The sequence below is a fragment of the Myxocyprinus asiaticus genome, chromosome 29, assembly GCF_019703515.2.
Source record: "Myxocyprinus asiaticus isolate MX2 ecotype Aquarium Trade chromosome 29, UBuf_Myxa_2, whole genome shotgun sequence".
In the NCBI taxonomy this organism is placed as follows: domain Eukaryota; kingdom Metazoa; phylum Chordata; class Actinopteri; order Cypriniformes; family Catostomidae; genus Myxocyprinus; species Myxocyprinus asiaticus.
In genome coordinates, this window is record NC_059372.1 from 12,176,197 (window position 1) to 12,199,379 (window position 23,183).

At 38.4% G+C, this 23,183-nt stretch overlaps 1 protein-coding gene across 1 annotated transcript; it reads left to right on the plus strand.

Moving 5' to 3' along the window:
* The first annotated feature begins 335 nt into the window (after positions 1–335).
* Positions 336–22,360, plus strand: LOC127419900 (cap-specific mRNA (nucleoside-2'-O-)-methyltransferase 1). The gene is made up of 24 exons (XM_051661709.1): positions 336–508; positions 1,008–1,140; positions 1,307–1,458; positions 1,635–1,793; positions 1,899–1,991; positions 3,908–3,979; positions 4,110–4,204; positions 4,310–4,382; positions 4,488–4,686; positions 7,270–7,388; positions 7,503–7,599; positions 9,506–9,638; positions 13,824–14,003; positions 14,108–14,164; positions 14,577–14,634; positions 14,810–14,878; positions 15,300–15,431; positions 15,885–16,010; positions 16,162–16,253; positions 17,073–17,141; positions 17,349–17,396; positions 17,473–17,585; positions 17,927–18,035; positions 21,607–22,360. The coding sequence occupies exons 2-24, from the start codon at positions 1,032–1,034 to the stop codon at positions 21,740–21,742; spliced, it is 2,490 nt and encodes an 829-aa protein (XP_051517669.1). The 5' UTR covers positions 336–508; positions 1,008–1,031; the 3' UTR covers positions 21,743–22,360.
* The last annotated feature ends 823 nt before the right edge of the window (positions 22,361–23,183 follow it).

The following is a 23,183-nucleotide window of genomic DNA, read 5'->3' on the forward strand; positions in this document are numbered from 1 at the left end:
TATGCTTCGCCAGTCATTTAGTCTTAGGGGGCGTTCACACAGAACATGTTCGTTCGCTAAAACAAAGATAGACGCAGCCATGATTAGAACAGAAAGCAGGTGTCTCTCAAGACTCGTTTTAACAGTTGAATTTCCTTTTATCTGGACATGGCGTCTAAAAAACGCGGCGCTCCTGTGCGAGAAGCCTAAACAACAGCGAGACGCGGCGCAACGGTCAAAGACCTCCGTCGAGCGAGCTTTCACAGAGGAAAACAATTGAAAAACATCGCGGACGGACTCGAAACGTGTTCAGTGTGAACGGCCCCTCAAACTGGCATTCGTTGTTTAAAATGTTCGAACGTCATCATCATGCGCCAGCAACACGGTAAGACCAACTGGAAGTGGAACGCGGGCCAGATTTGACATTTGAAAAACACCATAAAGGAGATATTGTGAAGTACAACCTGAATATAGATATGAAGTTACATTTTGGAAGTGTTTCAGACCCATAGCCGCACGTTTCCTTTAGGTATGTTTATGAGTTTTGCTGGTTCATTTATTGTAAAATCGAAACCTAAAGCAGATTGTTGATTTCACTGCGTGTTTATGTGACACACTTTCATCCCCTAATAAAGCAGGATATTTACAAAGATAGAAAGTAGGATTTGTAACCTTAGCTTGATTATTATGTAATATTATTATTCTGGCACATTTTAAAGCGAAGAACGACAACTGAAAATAAGCCATTTTGTCAAAACCAGAGAAGTTATTTTATATGAATGTATATACACTGGTATACGATATAGAGCTAAAGCAGACTTGGACCCAATGCAGCAGTGTGTGTAAAATGTTTTCTAATTGCTTGGTGCCTGTTCTGTGTTATTAGCCACTTGTTATTTGCACTGGATTTCAAAATGTAAAATAGTGGAGTGGAGTGACCATTCTTCATTTATATACATCAGCTACAGCATATTTTCATCAAGTTTGGTCTGTTAATATGTTGATGATTTGTTTTTGAATGGATGCAGGTGTCTGTTCCTCTTGAATTCACAATGAAGAGAGGGGCAGAAGCATCGGACGAGCCTCTGAAGAAGAGGAAAACTCTTCGTGAGGACTCTTCTGATGAAGATGAACAGTCATCTCAAAGAACCACCAGTCAGGGTAAGAGAGAGCAGTCAATGCCAGGGGTTTCTAAGTGAAATCTGCAGTTGTAGCTTGTATCCAGTTACCCAGTTATCTGTTACGCTGTAGTACGCTCATGATAAAAAAAACAACAACTTGCTGATGGAGATACGTTCATGCATGTTTGTTCATATTTGTCTCCCAGACTCGAGTCCGAGCGAGTCTCCTAGTGATGTTGAGGATCACAAGCCCAGTTTCTCCAGACACTCTGATTCTCAGAATATAGAGAGCAGGGATGCACCGGATCAAAGCTCCTCCGAGTTTTCAATGTACAACAGTGTCTCGCAGAAACTCATGGTAACATATGGACCTCCAGTCCTTTTTCCTGCTTATTTTTTTCATTTTTCCATTTATTATTAGTGTTTGGTTTAAACAAACCTTTTCAGCCGATTACATTTTCATTTGTTGATACGGCTTTGCTTCTTTGTACTGCTCTACATCAAACACTACACATCTTCTTTTCTGTCCCACAGGCTAAAATGGGTTTCAGAGTAGGTGAGGGTCTTGGGAAGTTCGGTCAAGGGCGGAAAGAGATTGTAGAGGCGTCGACCCAGCGAGGGAGGCGGGGTTTGGGTCTAACTCTGAAGGGCTTCCAGGGCGACCTCAATGTAGACTGGCAAGATGAGCCAGAGGTACAGTGACATTTCCAAAATGTTTCTACATTGAAACTTAATAGACTGTAGTAATAATTCCAGTTATCCCTAACTTTTCTGTTTTTACTGCTCATTTTCTCTCAGCCAAGTGCTATAGAACAGGTGTCATGGTTTCCAGAAAGCTCTACAGAGATCCCAGATGCAGATGAGCTGAGGGACTGGATGGCTGTGGGACAAGTATGACAGCACAAGCTACATGATAAACTGAGTGACATGAGATCAGCAGCAATGTGTTAATAACATAATATTTGGTTATAATATTATGTTATCATGCCATCTTGATGTTAGTCATAAAGGAATAGTTCACACAAAATTATGCAGAAATTAGCTTAATCCTGAGGTCTTTACTTTTATATTTTATTAATTGGATTTCAATTTGTAATCAATTGTTATTATCTATTTTTAATCAATTTAGTCATATTTATTTTTTAATGTTTAATTTGGTACTTCACTGGACACTGCCTGGAACTTGGACTTAAGATGGTCTCCACTGGAAATGAACTGCCATAAGCTTCCAGTCGAACTGCAGTGCACCTTACTGACCTCTGCCTGCACCACCTTGGTCAAAGGATGGACTACACTCTTAAAATGGAATACATAGTTAATAAATTAATTGCAGCCTTCATCAGCCAAATAACAAAAGACAATGCATCTGTTTGCACTTCTGCAGTTAAATAGTTAAAGACTTTAGTCATTAATCTTACAGTTAATACAAAAGCTTTTTGTTTAAATATTGGCCCCTAACACTTACTTAGTTTACTAATTTTAAATCTTTACTTGTACTACACATAACTAATATTGGCATTACATTCATGATGTTTAGCCAGAGGGGAACTGGCCCCCACAGTGAGCCTGGTTCCCCCAAGGTTATTTTTCTCCATTAATCAACATCTTATGGAGTTTTGTGTTCCTTGCCACAGTAAATATAATTATTTTCTATTATTTATTTTATGGCGCAATTTACAATCATGTTTTTTATTAAACCGCACTATTATGACTCGGAAGACATTACTATATTTCAGCTTTTTCTGTTAAAGCTTAATTTTCTGTAAAGCTGCTTTGAAATGATGTTTGTTGTGAAAAGCGCTATACAAATATAAATGACTTGACTTTTTTATTAATAGAATAAGATAAAAAATAAATCACCAATACTGGTGTTTTAGGAAGGAAGTAGTCTTCCACAATTGACTGCAATTCCATTCTATTGGAACGCCAATAATCCAGTCAGTTCCTGATGGATAAATCAATTCTGCACTAAAAAAAAAATGTTCACATCTTAAAGGGATAGTTCACCCAAAAATGAAAATTCTTTCATCATTTACTCACCCTCATGCCATCCCAAATGTGTGTCTTTCTTCTGCAGAACACAAATGAAGATTTTTAGAAGTATATCTCAGCTCTGTAGGTCCATACAACGCAAGTGAATGGTGACCAAAACTTTGAAGCTCCAAAAAGCACATAAAGGCAGCATAAAAGTAATCCATATGACTCAAGTGGTTTAATCCATGTCTTCAGAAGCGATCCAAACCGTGTTGGGTGAGAACAGACCAAAATGTAACTCCTTTTTCACTACACATCTTGCCATTGCAGTCTCTATGCACGATCTTGATTTCAAGCTAGATTACATATCCTAGTGCTTGACACATGCGCAGAGCGCTAGATGGCGCAAGGAAGTTTAATCAAGCTTGAAATCATAATCGCCAAGGAGACTGCAGATGTCAAGATTTATAGTGAAAAATGAGTCACATTTTGGTCTTTTTTTCACCCAAAACCGATTGGATCGCTTCAGAAAACATGGATTAAACCACTGGAGTCTTATGGATTACTTTTATACTTTTTGAAGCTTCAAAGATTTGGTCACCATACACTTGCATTGTACTGACCTACAGAGCTGAGATATTTTTATAAAAATCTCTGTTTGTGTTCAGCAGAATAAAGTCATACACATCTGGGGTGGCATGAGGGTGAGAAATTTCATTGTTTATGAGTCCAAAAATTCCTTTTAAACAGACTATAAAATTATATTCTATTGTATTCTATTCCTGATTTATCAATTGTCTTGCTGTCTTCAGCTGTTAATGTTTAATTTTCAGAAAAAACTAAAGATTGAAGATGAAACTGAATTTTGCTCAGAGAATCTACTGCATCTCCTGCTCCGCTGTAAGGTGTGTGCGCAAATTAGTTCATTTTGGCATTGGTGTTAAAGTTTTTCCTGTCAATAGTCATATAGAACCAGGCCAGTAGATGCTGCATCTTGTATTAGATTAAGACTTATGTGATTTTGTGGCTTTTCAGTCTGTTTTTGATGACTTAGAAGGTGAGGAGATGAGGCGAGCTCGTACTCGATCCAATCCTTATGAAACTATACGAGGAGCTTTCTTTCTCAACAGGTGGGTCTCATTTCTTGTACACACACACAATATGGATAATTTTATTTTCAAAATCTTCATTACATCTTTCTCTGTCTTTCTTCCTTCTATCTCTTTTCCTCTCAGAGCTGCTATGAAGATGGCGAACATGGATCATGTTTTTGACTATATGTTCACTAACCCAAAGGACTCTCAAGGGGTGAGATCCCAATTACACAATCTGTTGCATCAGGGACTGAAATATGTGCCATAATTACATTTCTGAAGTTAATGTCTGCGTGTGTGTGTGTGTGTGTGTGTGTAGAAGCCACAGACACGTGATAAGGAGGGTGAGTTGTTGTATTTTGGAGACGTGTGTGCGGGTCCAGGCGGATTCTCGGAGTATGTCTTGTGGCGGCGACGCTGGCATGCGAAAGGTTTTGGGATGACTCTTAAAGGTGCCAACGATTTCAAACTGGAGGATTTTTATGCGGCTCCCAGTGAGCTGTTCGAGCCCTATTATGGTATGTAGCCTTAAAATTTACGTGTCTAATCTACAAGATTTTTCCTCAAGGTGAAATCAGGAGTCTAGCATTTACCAGTCCAACATATGTGTAGATATCGATTAGTATAGATATACCAACTGAATTTTTAAAGGGATAGTTCACCCAAAAATGAAGTTTTTTTTCCTCTTAAGCATCCACAAAACAAATCAAATTGAAATCAAATTAAAAAGTCAATTTGTTTAACAGAATCACAAAGAACAATTCCTGATTTTTACACTTAACACCTAAATGCATGGGTGTTTCGCCAAACATTATTACATACTCTGTTCTTTAGAGACCCGGCATGTATATCTGTCACATGGACCTACAAAATGCCCTGATAGTGTCAAAGTTTCATAACATTTTCAAGACAATTAGAAAATAATAGAATAGAATATATTCTGATCTAGTTTTATTTTTCATATATCAAAGAGATGATGCAACAAATCTAGAACAGGATTCATTACTTCCAGACTGCAATCTCATGAGACGCAACTGGCTGTTAAACACACATTGATCTATAATGCTTAAAAGAGTCGCAACACCACCCTGTTTCAGCACAGTTGAGCTCTCACCACATTTTTAAAAGATGCACTCAAAGTGGGCGTGATCAGCAGCAGAGTGAGGGGAGAAGGTGGAGTGAACCCAACAACTGTCTGATCCAGTCACTGAGCTTTATTTTATAAATGCAGTTAGCAGCATCAAAGATACTCACAATTAAATTATGCAGTTTTGTAAGCTCACAATACAACGCTTACACTGGTAATTTATATCTGTAATTTAATATGCAAATAAATACCAAGCCATGTACTCTGTATCGAAAATATGTTAATGTTTTTTACACTTTAATAACTTTTGAGACTTATTCCAAGACGATTTACAAATATAAGTGCTTTTTTTTTTTTTTGATCGGTTAACACACTTACATTAGGGATGGATGGATGGATGAATAGCGTTTGTGTCTGGAACAATCAATTTAAACTGCGAGTTCCAGTCAGAGACACCGCACATCACCGCGTATCTCAAAAATTGCGTCACAGTACCATTAACTCTCTCAACTGACTGATGGTGCTTGAGAGTTTGAAGAGCTGGTCACATGCATGGCAACGACTCGTGTTGTCAAACGGTAAAGGCCACGCCTTCTCATGAATAATATCAAAAACACCCATGATGTAGATTTGCTGAAATTCAATGGAAAGCCTAAACCAGCTATATTTGAAACGCAATCCAAAGAATCCAAAGAAAATGAACAAACTCCACACTACACTTCCGGGTTAACACGTACACCCAACACGTTTCATCTGAATATATTAAACCGTTTACCACAAAATATTAATGAATAAAATTGTTTACTTACGAATTTGCAGTCCAATAGTGTTTAAACTGCCCCATCCTTCAGTAACAGTTCCTTTGCAAAGCTTGAATCATGTTGTGACTGTAATACAATCCATGATGTTGGGTGCTTCATCAGGCCAAAGCAGAGACACTGGTCTTCACATCTCACATCTTCCATGTTTGTTTACACACAGGACTAAATGTGTTTCAACCATTCAGTGGCAGCAACAGATTGAGATGTGTTTTTAAAAGTTGTGCTTGTGCAGCTCTTGAAACGCAGCGCACATCGCCGGAAATGCATCAAAACGATCAAAGACGTCCAATGAGTGCATGTTTACAAAAGACCAACGATTAAAAATAGCACAGATGGTGCAAAAACGGTCCAGGACGCCTTCAAAACAGCACAACAGCATGACAGCTCAGCTGAATGAAACAAAATGAGGGTCTTCATTTTAGAGTTATAACTTGACATTGCGTCTTTTAAAAGTGGCGCGAGATGTATGATAACGGTCAAAGCCATGCACATTTATGTAGAAAAACATTTAAATCCAGATAGGCACATGAAGGTGGCCTGTGTAAGTCCACTTTGGATGAATCGCCCATGACAGGCCCTATGTCCGCTCTTCAGCTGTGTTACTGACTCTGAGCACCAGTGGGCGTGGCCAAGGGTGCAATGACGTTGATGTCTTGCTGAAGAGGCAGTCATATGCAGATGTATTTGTTCCTTGTGACATCACAAGTTCCACAAATTCCAAATGAGCCATTTTTGCAGCTTGGTTTAAATAAATGATCTTTTTCTGTTAAGGAGGAAATTTTCAGTTCTGAAACTTACAGTATGTTTTTATAGTACAGTGACCTCTTATATGTCAAAAGATCAAGGAAAATTGTATTCTCCATGTCATGACCCCTTAAAGAAAAGTACGACACTATTACATATATGGGACCTTTAATGACCCTTTACACTTTTGGTAATTAAGCAGCTATACTGTAAAATAATATATATTTTTTTGCAATTTTGCCCTTTTTTTTGTTCCACTATTCAGAAGAGAAAGATTGTGACATACTAAAGAGGAATGGGCATAACTCTTAAAAAATAGATTAGGTACAGGAGGTGAAATGAGGTCCCGGGTCATTAAAGACCCAAGGTATGCATTTAAGGGTTAATGCTAAACTGTGATTAAACTCTGTTATGATTTTCTTTTTAACACTTAATTACCGCTGTTTCAGGTGAGGGCGGGATTGATGGAGATGGTGACATCACACTGCCGGAGAACATCAGCGCGTTTCGTAATTTTGTCCTAGACAACACTGAAGGGCGGGGCTTGCACTTCCTAATGGCTGATGGAGTAAGAAAGTTACTTTGATTGGAGGACATGGTCATCTGTGATTGGTTAAAATGTAGATATTGTTGCATTGTTGTGTGATTGGATGATATATACAGATGGTGGTTTGTGCTGCAGGGTTTTTCTGTGGAGGGGCAGGAGAACATTCAAGAGATTCTGAGTAAACAACTCCTGCTCTGCCAGTTCCTCACTGCCATGTCTAACCTCAGGCCAGGTATAGTGTGTTTTGTATAAATACTGTGCCTATAAAAAGTATTCCTCCCATGGACATTTTCTTCTCCCTTTTTCTCCCCAATTTGGAATGCCCAATTCCCAATGCGCTCAAAGTCTTCGTGGTGGCGTAGGACTAATCTGAGTTTCCTCCGTGTCTGAGACCGTCAGTCCGTGCATTTTATCACGTGGCTTGTTGAGCGCGTTACAGCAGAGACGAAGCACTTGTGGAGGCCCATGCCATTCTCCGCGGCATCCACACACAACTCATCACGCGCCCCACCGAGAGCGAGAACCACACATTATAGCGACCACGAGGAGGTTACCCATGTGACTCTACCCTCCCTAGCAGCTGGGCCAATTTGGTTGCTTAGGAGACCTTGTTGGAGTCACTCAGCACACCCTGGATTCAGACCTACGACTCCAGGGGTGGTAGTCAGCGTCAATACTCGCTGAGCTACCCAGCCCCCCCCCCCATTTTAAATGTATTGGGTTACAGCATGGAACAATTAGGGATACATTAACAGAATATTTGGCAGTAATCAGCACAAAGTTAGAAAATAAAATCACAACATTGTACTAAAATAATAAATAACAGATGGAAAATTTACCTTCCAAGAGTTAAAGGGTTAGGTTCCCAGAAATTTACTCATCCTCATGTCGTTCCCAACCTGTATGATGTTCTTTCTTTCTTTGGAACACAAAAGGTGAAATTTAGAAGAATGTTGACGCTTCTCTTTTTCATATACAGACAGTAGACAGTGACTATGGGCTGTTAGGCTTCAAAAGGGACAAAAAAAGCACAATCATTTCTATAGTCCAGATGATTTGTGCACTGTGTTCCAAGTCTTCTGAAGCCATATGATAGTTTTGACTTGGGGGGGTAAATAAATGGCTGGTTTAAGTTTGATGGTTAGTATTTGTGATCAGCAGTTTTATTCCATAGATGCTCAATTGACAGAGGTCTTGCTTTTGATTGGACCAGTTTCCTCTGGGCATTTTCTAAATTATTTGATCCTTTGTCCTATTGGAAGATTAATTGTCTTCCTTGTCCCAGCACTCTTGTGGATTGCATGAGTTTTTCCTCCAGGGTTTTTCTTTGCTTGGCTCCAATCCATCCTTCCTTCCTTCCCTCCTGAGCCCTTGATATAAAGAGGTATCATCAAAGTCACCCCTACATTTCACTGTAGAGGTGGTGTCCTTGAGTGTTATATGTTATTGTTGACAACAGTGTATCTTCCAGGATCTTTGAGTTTTAATGCATCTCTTTGTTGTCTCGCTTATTATGGGTTTTCTTGCACATACTCAATTTTAAAAGTTTTTTGACAGTTGTCCCACATTTTCTTATTTCTTTACTGATGGATTTTGCTATGCTTTGATGTTTATTTTAGGCCTTGAATGTTTAAAAAAAAATTAGCCCTGCTTTTCTCTTTATATTCTCCTGATATTCTTCTACAACCTTGTCTCAGATCTGTTTGGATTATATTTTGGGCTTCTCCCAGACACAGGTGTATGTATTCTGAAGTCCTGTAATTAGGTAGGTAATTATGTTAATGATGAGTAGACAGTTGATTACTTCAGAGGTAATTAAGGTATATGAAATCAAGGGAGATACTACTTATCGACATTGTACAACATTTCTGGCATTGGAGAGGCCATGTTCTAAACTTTTTTTTCCTTGTAGTCTTATAATGGGTTTCATGCACTTTTTCATGAAAATTTTCCACCACCTCTCTGACCCTAAATAAGCTGTTTGTGCTACTGTACCTTTAAGATGTCTTTATGTGAATGACCTCTGTTCTGATTGACTGTATTCCATGGCAAAAAATTGCTTCAGTATAGTGTTTTTAGTAATTGCTTGTCTTTTACTGCTAAACCTAATGTTTCACTCAATTATTTGTGTTTTACAGGAGGTCATTTTGTTTGTAAAACCTTTGACCTGTTCACCCCCTTCAGTGTGGGCTTGATTTATCTGCTGTACCTCTGCTTCGAGAGGGTCTCGCTCTTCAAACCTGTCACTAGCCGACCTGCCAATTCAGAGAGGTGTGTGCACATTCTCCTTGACATACCGTGAAAGAGTGAAAGACCTTTGGGGATGTAGAAGGGCTGATGCCATTGACTACCGACAGTGCACATCCTGAATTACACCTGCATCTGTCTGTGCAGCATACCAATGTGGGATATTTTGAATGTGCAGAAATAAGCCTAAACTGGAGGTCTTCACTTTATGTTTAGGGGTCCAAGCCCGAAGTGCTGAAACCCTATTGTATTTGTAATGATTATTATTATTATTCTGCCCTAAAACTGATTGTGCAGACCAAACCTTAAGGCCTAGAGACTTGAAACTTTGGGGAATGGTAGTACTCCGGTAGTAATTAGTCATTGGAAATCTTTTGGAATACCATAAAATTTTTGCTCTGCCCTTTCGTTTTCCCGCTATTTGGATTGTTTGAAAAAAAATAAACGAACTAGTCCTAGGCCATTCGCCTGATTGGAACCAAACCAGTGCAGAAAGATTCAGCAGAGTCCTAATATGAAAAGTTATCAAAGGAATTTTGAACTTTCGATTCATCGTCAAACGGTAAGCCAAAACGTACATAATGGGCGTGGCCACTTTTACTAAAACGGTTATAACTGATGAACGGAATGAGATATTATCACCAACTTTGGTACACATATGTACGGTGTCATTCTGAGGACACACACAAAAAAATTGCGTGCTTCTGCTTCTTGGTGGTGCTATAATAATTAAAAATGTCTCTAACTATGGAACCCTTGGTCCGATAAACTTGAAATTTTGCATGCAATGTCTTTGTCCAAGGTGCCATCAAGGTCTATGAGGACAGTCTCACATCTTGAAAAACATGGCCGCCATGGACCAATCACATTTTAGCAGCTATTAGATAGGGTTAGAAAAGGCAGATCGGAAGGCCTATTTGTCTCTTTGCCCAAGAGGTCTGTGCAAAATGTGAAAATAATTGGCCACTGGGAGGCGCTATCGTGTTTTTCATGCGTTTATATCAGGGGTGTCCTAAGTCCGGCCCACGGGCCATCTGCGGCCCTCTGACTGCTCCGATGCGGCCCGCGAGAGACTTTAGAAATAGAACACAATTAGGCTCGCTATGGAGAAATGATATGAAATTCATTTTCTGGGCACTGGATGTCGCTATCACGTGTGGCCGCTATTCACAGCGCATCGTCTCCACTAGCACATTCTGTGTCGTCACCAGCTTCATCCACTGGAAGAGTTCAACAGGAGTTTGGAATACTCCTTATTTCCAGTGATGAAGTGCCACACAGAAAGAATTATGCATTTATTAAAGGATTTACATCAGGTTAGATACTTTACTCATGTACTTGTTCTTGTTAAAATGTCCCGATACCTCACATCATACAACTGAGTAGAGCTGCTGTTGTGCAAGCTGCTGAACAGAGTTTATTGAGCGTGCACAGAGTGTGCGAACCGAGCATACTCTTCCAGAACGTCCTCCGTAGCACTGGGAAGTATAATTAATTGGTTCATTCTGATATTTCATTGAAACAAGAAAAATGATTCATGGGCTTCCCAGTGTCATTTATGTGAGGACATACTGTACTATAGAAGAGAGCGCTTAAAACACTTGCACATCTGTGCCTGATGCGTGCGCTCAGCTTGCACATCTACAAAATAAAATGAAGCACAATAATTTTGATCAAATTAAAATTGTACTTGTAACAACTGAACAGAGTTTATAATTGTATAGCTATAAAGAGTAATTCCTTGCATCACTTCATAAAGTGATAAAATGTAATCTGCTTCTGATTATTGTGATGGGTCACACCCAACACTCAGCTGCAGATCTATGTTCTTTGAGTGCCACTGAATGGATGTCAAAAAGATAAAAATGTGAATAAATGAGTATTATATTTTGTATAAGACGCATCACTGTTACATTATAAGTATTCTTTGAAATACCCTATCCTTAATTTACATGTAGGGCCAACACAAGCATACCATAGAGCACAAATTATGATTAAAACTTGCATAATATTAAATGTACAATATAAAGATTATGCATGGTGGCAGTCTAGTAGCTTCTAGCCATTTTTTAATTATTACAGCGATGCGGCACGCTGCACCATATTTTTTTCTGCATTTGGCCCCTGACCGAAAAAGTTTGGACACCCCTGGTGTAAATCGTTGTATATACCGCTGTTTCACTCAGACACATGTTATTCATACCATATGAAAGATTTTCTCATTCTGAACAACTTTGCCTGAAGAAGCATTGGTGTGAAGATTATAAAAAAAAAAAAAAAACAGACTTTTTCAAACTAGTCCTAGACCGTTTGCCCGATTGGAACCAAACCAGTGAAGAGAGATTCTCTGGAGTCCCAGTATCAATAATTATCACAAAAAATTTTAACTTTCGATTCATTGTCACATCAGTACGCCAAAACGTTCAAAGTGGGCGTAGCCACATTTACTTAAATGGTTATAAATCTTGAACAGAATGAGATATTATCCCCAAATTTTGGACATTTATGTAGGACGTCAAACTGAGGAAACATAAAAAACAATTGCGCACCTCTGCCTCTTGGTGGTGCAATAACAGTCATGAATGTAAAAAATGACAAATGTCTGTGCCACCTAACATGATGGTTCTGAAAATGTAAGGCACTTTATCATTGTTTTAGGTTCTAATGGACTGTCTAATTAATACTTAATATTGGTTGCATATGTACTTAAAGGACCTTAATAGCTTGAACCCTGTTAATTGCTGCTTGCAGCTATATTTTATTAATTGAATTTCAATTTGTAATCAATTATGATTTATTTTTTATAAATGTATTTATATTTAATTTCTAATGTATAATTTGATGTTTTTTAATTAAAAGAATAAGATGCCACTACCAAAAATAAAAAAATAAATAAAAAAATACAATAAAAAAATCACCAATACTGGTGTTTTTAGGGGGAAGTATCTTCCACAGTTGACTGCAGTTCAATTCCATTGGAACGCCAATGATCCAATCAGTTCCCGGTGGATAAAATCAAGCCCCGCCCTACATTTTTGTTTTCATTTCTTAAAGGGACAGTTCACCTAAAAATGAAAATACTCATCATTTACTCACCCTCATGCCATCCCAGATGTGCTTAATTGTGACTTAATTTCTTCTGCTGAACACAAACAAAGATTTTTATAAGAATATTTCAGCTCTGTAAATGCAAGTTAATGGCTACCAAAACTTTGAAGCACCAAAAAGCACATAAAGGCAGCATAAAAGTAATCCATGTCTGCTGAAGCGATCTAATCGGTTTTGGATGAAAACAGACCAAAATGTAACTCCTTTTTCACTGTACATCTTTCCATTGCAGTCTCTAGGCATGATCATGATTTCAAGCTCGATTGCACTTCCTAGTGCTTGATGCATTTGCAGAGCGCTAGATGGCACTATGAAATGTAATCGAGCTTGAAATCATGATTGCTAAGGAGACTGCTGATGTTAAAATGTACGGTGAAAAAGGAGTTACATTTTGGTCTGTTCTCACCAAAAACCGATTGGAACACTTCAGAAAACATGGATTAAACCACTGGAGGCTTATGGATTACTTTTATGCTGCCTTTATGTGCTTTATGGATCTTCAAAGTTTTGGTCACCATTCACTTGCACTGTATAGACCTACAGAGCAAAAATATTCTTCTAAAAATCTTAATTTGTGTTCAGCAGAAGAAAGAAAGTCATACACATCTGGGATGGCACGAGGATGAGTAAATGATGAGAGAATTTTCTGTCCCTTTAATCAATATTTTCTGTATTTTTCAGGAAAAATAATGTAAACAGCCTTTAAACAAGATACATTTGCATGAGAAGCATAAAAAGATAATAAGACTTGTTTTCAGAGAGTATATCTTAATTTTCTTGTTTTTTTCTTACCCCATTGTCAAAAGAATAATTCCAATAAACTAAGAAGAAGAAACTTAATTCAAGATATTTTCTCTGAAAACAAGTCTGAATATCATATGCTATTTTGCTTCTCTTGTAAATGTGTCTTATTTTAAGGATGATTAGATGTTTTTACTGGAAAACAAGACAAAAATACTGATTAGGAAAATTATTTTTGCTGTGTTGTCATCGAATATTCTGCTTCTCTTGGAAATACATCACATTACGCAAGTGAAATGGGTTGCGAATGCTGTTTCATGTTGTTTTTAATGCTCTTTTTTTTTTTTTAATTGTTTTCAGGTATGTGGTCTGCAAAGGTTTAAAGCCTGGCTCTGATGCCGTCAGAGACTACATGTTCACCATCAACCTGAAACTGAATCAGTTCAGACACTCAGACAGAGACGTTACTGAAGTCGTCCCTCTAGATATCATTAAAGGAGACACTGACTTCTTCCAATACATGATCAACTCCAATGAAAGGTATCGTCATCTTTTTCCGACGCTTTATCTATCTCTCCATCTCTGGTGACTCATTCATACACGAACGCACATACACACTTGAACTATGATCCCTTGTCTTGCAGCCATTGTGTGGTACAGATCAAAGCGTTGGCGAAGATCCACGCGTACGTCAGAGATCCGTGAGTCACACATTCTTTTTCTGCTGTGTTTCAGAGCATTCATTATTTTTAAACTCTTTTATTTGTGTTTGTGTGTGCTTAAAGGGACAGTTCACCCAAAAATAAAAATTCACCCTCACGTTGTTACAAACACAAATGACTTTCTTCTGTGAAAAACAAAAGGAGCTGTTAGGTGGAATGCCAGCCTCAGTCACCATCCACTTCCATTACATCCTTTTTACAAACAATGAAAGTGAATGGTGACTGAGGTTGTTCGCCCCTAACATTCTGGCTTATATCTCCTTTTCTGTTTCAATAGGAAATAAAGGGGTTGGAATGACAGGAGGCTGAGTAAATAATGACAGAATTTTCATTCTTTATGAACTATCCTTTTAAGCATTACCAATAAGGCTGTGTGTCTCTTTTTAACTAGGACTCTATCTGAGCCCAGACAAGCAGATATCCGAAAAGAATGTCTGAAACTTTGGGGGGTGAGTATATTATGCAAACTGGCAAACTGAACAGTTTCTACAATATATAGAATGACGTTTTTTAAAGATTTCAGAGAATGTTGTTGTTGTACATAGATAACCGAAAAGATAAAGCGAAGCTGTTTATTTGTTCAGAGTGAAGATTGTGACCTTGAATGTCTTCATCTATCTCCAGATTCCTGATAAAGCCAGGGTCACTCCTTCATCGGCAGATCCAAAATCTAAATTCTATGAGCTTTTGAAGGTAGGTGGGGGTTTGTTTGGGCTTCGATAGTGCTAGCTATGTTGTTCTACACAGTGATTGTGATTTTCATGTAAATTTCAGGCTGGTCCCAAAAATTAAAGATGTCAACATTTAGTCACCCTAATGTTGTTCAAAACCAGTTTCACAGGTCAAACTGTAATTGAGGTGGAATGACAGCCTAAGTCTCCATTTACTTCCATTGTATTAAAAAAACAACAAAAAAAGAGACAATGAAAATGAATGGTTACTGAGGCTAACATTCTGCCTAGCATCTCATTTTGTGTTCCATGGAAGAATGTAATTTGGGTTTGTAACAACATAAAGGTGATTTTTCATTTTAGGTTGAACTGTACCTTTAAATATTATTTAAATACACTCTTAATTTTATGTCTACTTACTGTTTATGTCTGTACTCTCTTAGGGGTCGAATATGGACAGTTTTAAATCTAGACCGACTGCACTGAGCGCAGGAAATCTTGATAAACTACAGCATGTCCTGGACTACAGGTGCATTGTGGGAGGAGGCGAACAGCTCTTTCTCCTTGGACTTGGGGTAAGGCGTATAAGAGAGATCGAATACATAAGCAAAATAAGCAAGCAGAGATGTAGATGTTATTGCTTGTTATTGCTTTGAAGGGATAGTTGACCAAAAAACTAAAATTCTGAAATCATTTACTCACCCTTATTTTGTTCCAAACCCATTTGACTTTCTTTCTTACATGGAACACAAAAGGAATTTCCTTGCTGTCTTTAGCTATATAATCAAAGTAAATGGGACTAGGTTTGTCAAGCTCCAAAAAGGATAAGAAAGTACCATGAAAGTAGTCCATATGACCAGAGATTCATAATGCCCATGAACTTTTATTGAATGGAAAAGAACAGCCAGGACAATATTCAAAATTTCTCCTTTTCTGTTTCATGGAAGAAATAATATCTTACAGGTTTAGAACAACATGAGGGTGATTTAAGTGATTGAAAATGCCAAACTGTGTGTTTTTGAGTGTAGAGATCTCAAATCTACATGTGGGATGGCAAAGCCCCCTTACGCTGGAAGAAACTGGAGAATTTTAAACTGGAGCTGCCCAGAGACACACTACTGAGTGTAGAAATTGTCCAAGAGCTGAAGGGAGAGGTAAAGAGAGAGAAAAAAATGTTGAGAGCCCTTACAGATTTCTGTAAGGGGAAGGATATTTTCTGTAATTCATATACAAGGTTGATATACAGTATATCATGTGTATGTTTGTAAGAGGTTTTATACCGAGTCTCAATATCTGTGCATACAGGGTAAAGCTCAGCGAAGGATCAATGCTGTTCACATTCTGGATGCCCTTGTACTCAACGGCACTGATGTCAGAGAACAGCACTTCAACCAGAGGTTTGAACAAACCTCAACTTAAGTCTTTCTCAATGCCTTTAACATTCATTAGTGAAAGAGCAGTATATATGCCAGGTTCAATACAAGCTCAGTCGACAGCATTTGTGGCTTAATGTTGATTACCACAAAAAATAATGTCCGTTTCTTCCAAAAAAAGCAAAAATCAAGGTTACAGTGAGGCACTTGGAATGGAAGTGAATGAGGCCAATTTTTGGAGGTTTTAAAGGCAGTCTTATAATTTTATAAAAGCACGGATTAATTCTTCTGAAAAAACTCATGTATTATTAGAGTATGAGATATTATTTGAGTTAAGTTGTTTCAGTCTTTTTTATGGTCATTTTAGGGTTTATGGTGTTATGTTTTCATGGCAAGTTGTAAAATTTGATATAACTTCACTCAGAAAAGGTTAGCAAGCAGTTTATCACACTAAAATCATGTTAACACACATATTGTTTATGTCTTGTGGCTATACTTTTGAAACATTGGGTATTTTAATGTTAACAGATTGACCCCATTCACTTCCATTGGAAGTGTCTCGCTGTCACCCAGATTTTTGCTTTATTAAAGAAAAGAAGGGACATGCCAAACAAAATTTCTGTGTTAATCATCATTATGCCACACATGCTGTCGACTGAGCTTAACTTGTATTGTACCCGGAATATTCCTTTAATTTGACCCGAATAAAAATGAGATAAACGTACAATAACAGCGTACAATAGACTGTCTTCATGTTCTCTACTTTTCACAACCCAGAGTTTTTTTGTCCACTGGAAAGTTTTTGTAAAGACTTATTTTCTTATATTCTCTGTTTTGGTGCAGAGTCCAAATGGCAGAGAAGTTTGTGAAAGCAGTGTCCAAACCCAGCAGACCAGACATGAACCCAATCCGGTAATATTCCGTTCTCTTGGTTCTAATTGCTCTGTGAGTTTGTCAGTAAGAGCCCTGGGGGCCAGGAAGTCCTGTGAACACTGGAGGGTGCAGTATGTAAAATTCATGAAGATACTGTGTTTAACTAGAGCCTAGACAGGATCTGTCATGTTTTACGCTCATATTGCAACTCAGTACACTTGATGTTTCTCTCTGTCTCTTTCTCAGAGTGAAGGAGGTCTATAGGTTAGAGGAGATGGAGAAGATCTTTGTGAGGTGTGTTTCACTATATCAATCACATACAGATTTCCCTTGAGTATATTATATATATTCTCTCATTTTTCTTACTCAGGTTGGAGATGAAGATAACTAAGAGTTCAGGAGGGATGCCAAGACTGTCGTACACGGGTAGAGATGACCGTCACTTCCTTCCCAGTGGCCTTTATATCATCAAAACTGTCAACGGTGAGAGAGTACCAGGTCGATCAGAGTAATGAATAAATAATCAATGCGTATAATTAAATAGTTTTATATTGTACCATTATTTTCATTCACAATTCTTCATGATATATGTAGTTCATTCCCTCAGAAAAGAAGTACAAGGCTTGTACCTTTTGTTTTGTTTTTTTCTTGTTTTCAAATACTTTTTTGAAGAAAATGAATGGAAAACACTTCTGGAACTAAGGCGACTGGAAAAGTGGGCTGCGTTGTTGTGCTCTGTTTTACGCAATTGACTTGTCAAGGTCTTCACTTGCCTTCTACGGTTCATTGTTCGTTCTTACTTTCCTTCTGCATCTTCCACACAGACCCATGGACAATGGCATTCAGCAAGAGTTCTAAAAGGAAGTTCTTCTACAATAAGCAGACCAAAGAATCAACTTACGATCTGCCGCCCAGTTCTGTGGCACCTTTCCAGTAAGTATTATAGTCCAATATAGTCAGTGTGCCTTACTGGCATGTAACAGTTGGATTGAAACAGGGATTGATGCCTTTAATAGGAAAATTCCATTTAAACTTGGTGTTTTTATGTGTTGAGAAGATTTCTGGCCTTCATGCAACATCTGGCCTTCAAAGAAAGGAGTTTATAGCGCCTATTGGTTGCAAAAAGCCTTCAACATGTCTTTTTTAATCCTGTAGACTTTTTTATATTCCTTTAAAGTGAGAATGCAGTTTTCTCCACTTCAGATGTTGTTTGGTTATTGCTGTATAGTTTTATTAATGGAATGTTCCATGTTCAAAATAAACTGCATGCTGTGACACGCTTTCGATTTCCACAGGAAACTGATTTTTTCTTGTCCCTCAGTTTGTAAAAACAAACAAAAATTGTGTTTACCGTTTTGCACTTACAATGGAGGTCCACACTGATCCGCCACAACATTAAAACCACTGACAGGTGAAGTGAATAACATCGATTAGTTACAATGGCACCTGTCCAGGGGTGGGATATATTAGGCAGTAAGTGAACTGTCAGTTCTTGAATTTCATGTGTTGGAAGCAGGAAAAATGGGCTAGCGTAAGGATCTGAGCGACTTTGACAAGGGCCAAATTGTGATGGCTAGATGACTGGGTCAGAGCATCTCGAAAACGACAGGTCTTGTAGGGTGTTCCTGGTATGCAGTAATTAGTACCTATCAAAAGTGGTCCAAGGAAGGACAATCGGTGAACTCGCGACAGGGTCATGGGCGCCCAAGGCTCATTGATGCGCATGGTGAGGGAAGGCTAGCCCCTCTGGTCTGATCTCACAGAACAGCTACTTTAGCACAAATTGCTGAAAAACTTAATGCTGGCCATGATAGAAATGTGTCAGAACACACAGCGCATCGCAGCTTGCTGCGTATGGGGCTGCGTAGCTGCAGACCAGTCAGAGTGCCCATGCTGACCCTTGTCCACCGCTGAAAGCTCCCACAATGGGCACGTAAGCTTCAGAATTGGACCATGGAGCAATGGAAGGAGGTGGCCTGGGGCCGGTTGCACCAGCTATACGTACATTACAACTTAGTGCCCATTTACGCCACAACTAGGCTAAGTCACAATTTACGCACTACTAAATATTTGAGTGTTGCACCATTAAATTTAGGTAGGACGTAACCCTACGTATAAGCTAAATATTTACGGCAGCCTCCGAGCAGGAGTCACTGTTGGAATAAAAAAGCAGACTGATATTTTATGAAATCAATGAGCTCATGTTTTGCGTGACAGGCTTCAATCCTTTTGACATTTATGATGAAGTTGACATTTACACTTGGTTACAAGCTAACTAGTAGTTACTAAGCCCTTAGTGTGAACTTTACGTCCTAACTTACGTGAGAACATACGCACAGCTGGTGCAACCCTACCCAGGTCTGAATCACGTTTTCTTTTAGATCATGTGGACGGCCTGGTGCTTGTGCGTCATTTACCAGGGGAAGTGATGGCAGCAGGATGCACTATGGGAAGAAGGCAGGCTGGTGGAGGCAGTGTGATGCTCTGGACAATGTTCTACTGGGAAACCTTGGGTCCTGGCATACATGTGGATGTTACTTTGACACCTACCACCTACCTAAAGATAGTTGCAGACCACATACACCCCTTCATGGCAACAGTATTCCCTGATGGAAGTGGGAATAGCAGGATAATCTGCCACACTGCAAAAATGGTTTAGGAATGGTTTGAGGAACATGACAAAGAGTTCAAGGTGTTGACTTGGCCTCCAAATTCCCCAGATTTCAATCCGATTGAGCATCTATGGGATGTGCTGGACCAACAAGTCCAATCCATGCAGGCCCCACCTCGCAACTTACAGGTATTTAAAGGATTTGCTGGTAACGTCTTGGTGCCAGATATCACAGGACACCTTCAGAGGTCTTGTGGAGTCCATGCCTCGATGAGTCAGAGCTGTTTTGGTAGCACAAGGGGGACCTACACGATATAAAGCAGGTGGTTTTAATGTTGTGGCTGATCGGTGTATGGGACAAAGCATTCAGTAGGGTTTAATGCAGAAATGTCCATCTTATATATTTTTGTTAAAGCCCATATTAGTCCTTCCATACAAAAATGTGTGTAGTGTGAGCTGTAAAGCTTCCTAAATTGTAAGTTTTAGCAGTGGCACTACTTTTAGGTGGATGAACTTCTTATGCCTTACCAGTGTAATTTCTGTGGGTGAATTTGTGTCTTGTAAATAGTTTTGATCTTTCCATGGATCACAATAAAATGATTGCATTTTCTTGGCTTGGTTAGCAGGTTGGTTAGCAATTTATCACACTAGTCTTATGTTAACACATGTATAATGTTTTGTGGCTTTACTTTAAAAATATTTTGTATTTTAACATTTATCCTGTTGCAATACCTTACCCCATAGACATTTTAAAAACAGTACTGTACTGTACTTAAATTATTAAGACACAAAATTTTGTTTGTTTTAATTTTTAGTTGTAAAAATATTGTTTGGTGTCGCTAGAGGCAAAGAAATTAAACATATCACCTTTAAAGGAATATTTCAACCAAAAATAAAAATTCTCTCATCATTTACTCACACTCATGCCATCCCAGGTGTATAATTTTCTTTCTTCTGCTGAACCCAAAGATTTTTAGACTTTTAAGCTCCGGAAAGCACATAAAGGCAGCATAAAAGTAATCCATAAGACTCTAGTGGTTTAATCCATGTCTTCAGAAGCGATCCAGTCGGTTATAGTACAGACCAAAATATAACTCCTTTTCCACAATAAAAAAGACATCAGCAGTCTCCTTGGAAATCATAATTTCAAGCTTGATTACACTTCCTAGTGCTCGGTGCATGTGTCAAGCACTAAGAAGTGCAATCGAGCTTGAAATCATGATTGTGCCTAGAGACTGCAATGGCAAGATGTACAGTGAAAAAGGAGTTCCATTTTGGTCTGTTCTCACCTAAAACGGATTAGATCGCTAAGTGATGATTCTCTCATCATTTGCTCACTCTTATGCCATCTCAAACTCATGACTTTTGTCTTTGGACCAGAAATTACGATATTTTGATGGAGATATGATGTGTTTGCATCCATATAATGCAAGTCAATGGGGTCCAACACTTCCAAGCTCCAAAAAAGGACATAAAGGTAATCCATTAAATTTGAGTGGTTTAATCCATGTCTTCTGGTCTGTTTTTTTTTTTTTAACCCAAAACCGATCGTATTGCTTCAGAAGACATAGATTAAACCACTGGAGTCGTATGAATTACCTTGCTACCTTAATGTTCTTTTTTTGGTGCTCGAAAGTGTTGGACCCCATTGACTTGCATTGTATGGATATAAACACACCATATCTCTTAAAATATCTTCGTTTGTGGTCCACAGAAGAAAATCATATGAATTTGAGATGGCATAAGGATGAGTAAATGATGAGAGAATTATTATTTTTGGGTGAATTATTCCTTTAATATTTAATTGAATGTAATATTGTAGGCTCTCTCATCCCATTAGACCCTTCTATGCTGCCTTATTTCATATCCTTTCTGTTTCTCTCTCTTTCTCAGTGCATGTCATCAGGACAGACTGTTTTGGGCATGGGAGGAAGGCGTCAGAGTTCACGACTCTCAGACGCGAATCAACCCAGACAAACTTTCAAAAGATGACGTCCTCTCCTTTATCCATCAGCACTGTCAACAATAAAACACACAAATGCACACATCACAAACATAGCATAGACTGTACATTCTCCTCACCACCAGGGGACACTGTAGCTTTCTCGAAAATCAGCTGAGAAGCTCCAAAACATTCAAACTGTGTTTCTTTACACTTCTAGCCCCTGTGAGTTAGACAACAGGGTGTCTTGGTGTTCAGCAGAGTATATCTGCGTGTCCATTATTTTCAGAGGGTAAATGTAGCTGACATTGCTTTTCTCGTCCATATGTTTGTCTCCAAAACTTTGCTTCCTTGACGTGCAGAAGTGGCAAATTACAAATTTTTTAAAACATTTGATAATAAGGATTTATTCCTTACTAATCATTCAAATGTGTAGCCACAGATTCTAATTAATCAGTACAAACCTTAAGATAACCATATTAAACAGCATGACCATTTGGATTTGGTTTCTCGCTATACTGTGTGCATGTGTTAGACCGTTGCCTTGTTTTCTTCATTCTGATTAAATTTTTTGTTTAGTTAGAGTTTAAAAACATTAGACTGGCAACTTTCCATTTCTGATGATTTTGGAAAAGCATTTGAATTTTAAGCCTGTTCGTGATGCTGATTACATTAAACTAATGAGGAAGTTTATTCCTTACATAATGTTGGTCAGCTTCATTATTTGTCTTCATTGGGTTTTATGTGTTTGAATGAAGATCCAGTATTTAGAGGAAATTAGAATAGCTTTTTTGGCAGTTTTAAAGTACTTTTGTTGTTCGGTTCTTATTAAATTTCTTTCCATGGATGCTTTTTATGACAAGAAAATGTGAATTGTGTGTTCCTAATTGCTTTCGTATACATCAGATGTAGTAATTAGTTTTGTTTGAGACAAAAGCTAAAAAGACAGTGAAGAACATAATGCTTGTTTTTATGCAGCATTGTAGCAAGCGGAAACTGTCAGCAGATTTGGAGCTTGTATCTTTAGTGATCAGACTACAATTGTTTCTGCTTGTATTGAGAAACCACACAATCTAAGGGACCAGTCTGATTAAATTAAGTGTTCGAACAAATGTCAAACGAAACTAGATATGTACGTTTTCTAAAGAAAATGTGAGTTGTGCTTGCCCGTTCAAAAATCGCTGCCACGATTCTAGTCTGTTGTGGATGGTTGTGAAGTCTTTGTTTTTTGGTTGCTATTGTGTTCTGGTGATTGCTAGGAAGTTTCTACGGTGTCCTGGGTTTTTGCTTACTGTCAGAATTAAAAGAGCCCATTCTCAAGTCTCTATGATATTCTGGTGCCTAGATAGCGTGGGTCCCTCCTTCAGTATAAATCTATGGGATTTTTTTCCCCGCTCATTTTATCGTTGTAGGATGATGTGTTTTTTTTGGAACATCCTTACGGCAGGTGCAATTTATTTAGTCATGGCTTAATATTTGATAATGTTTGATTAGTGTATTTAGCTCTTCTAGACCAACAACAATACAC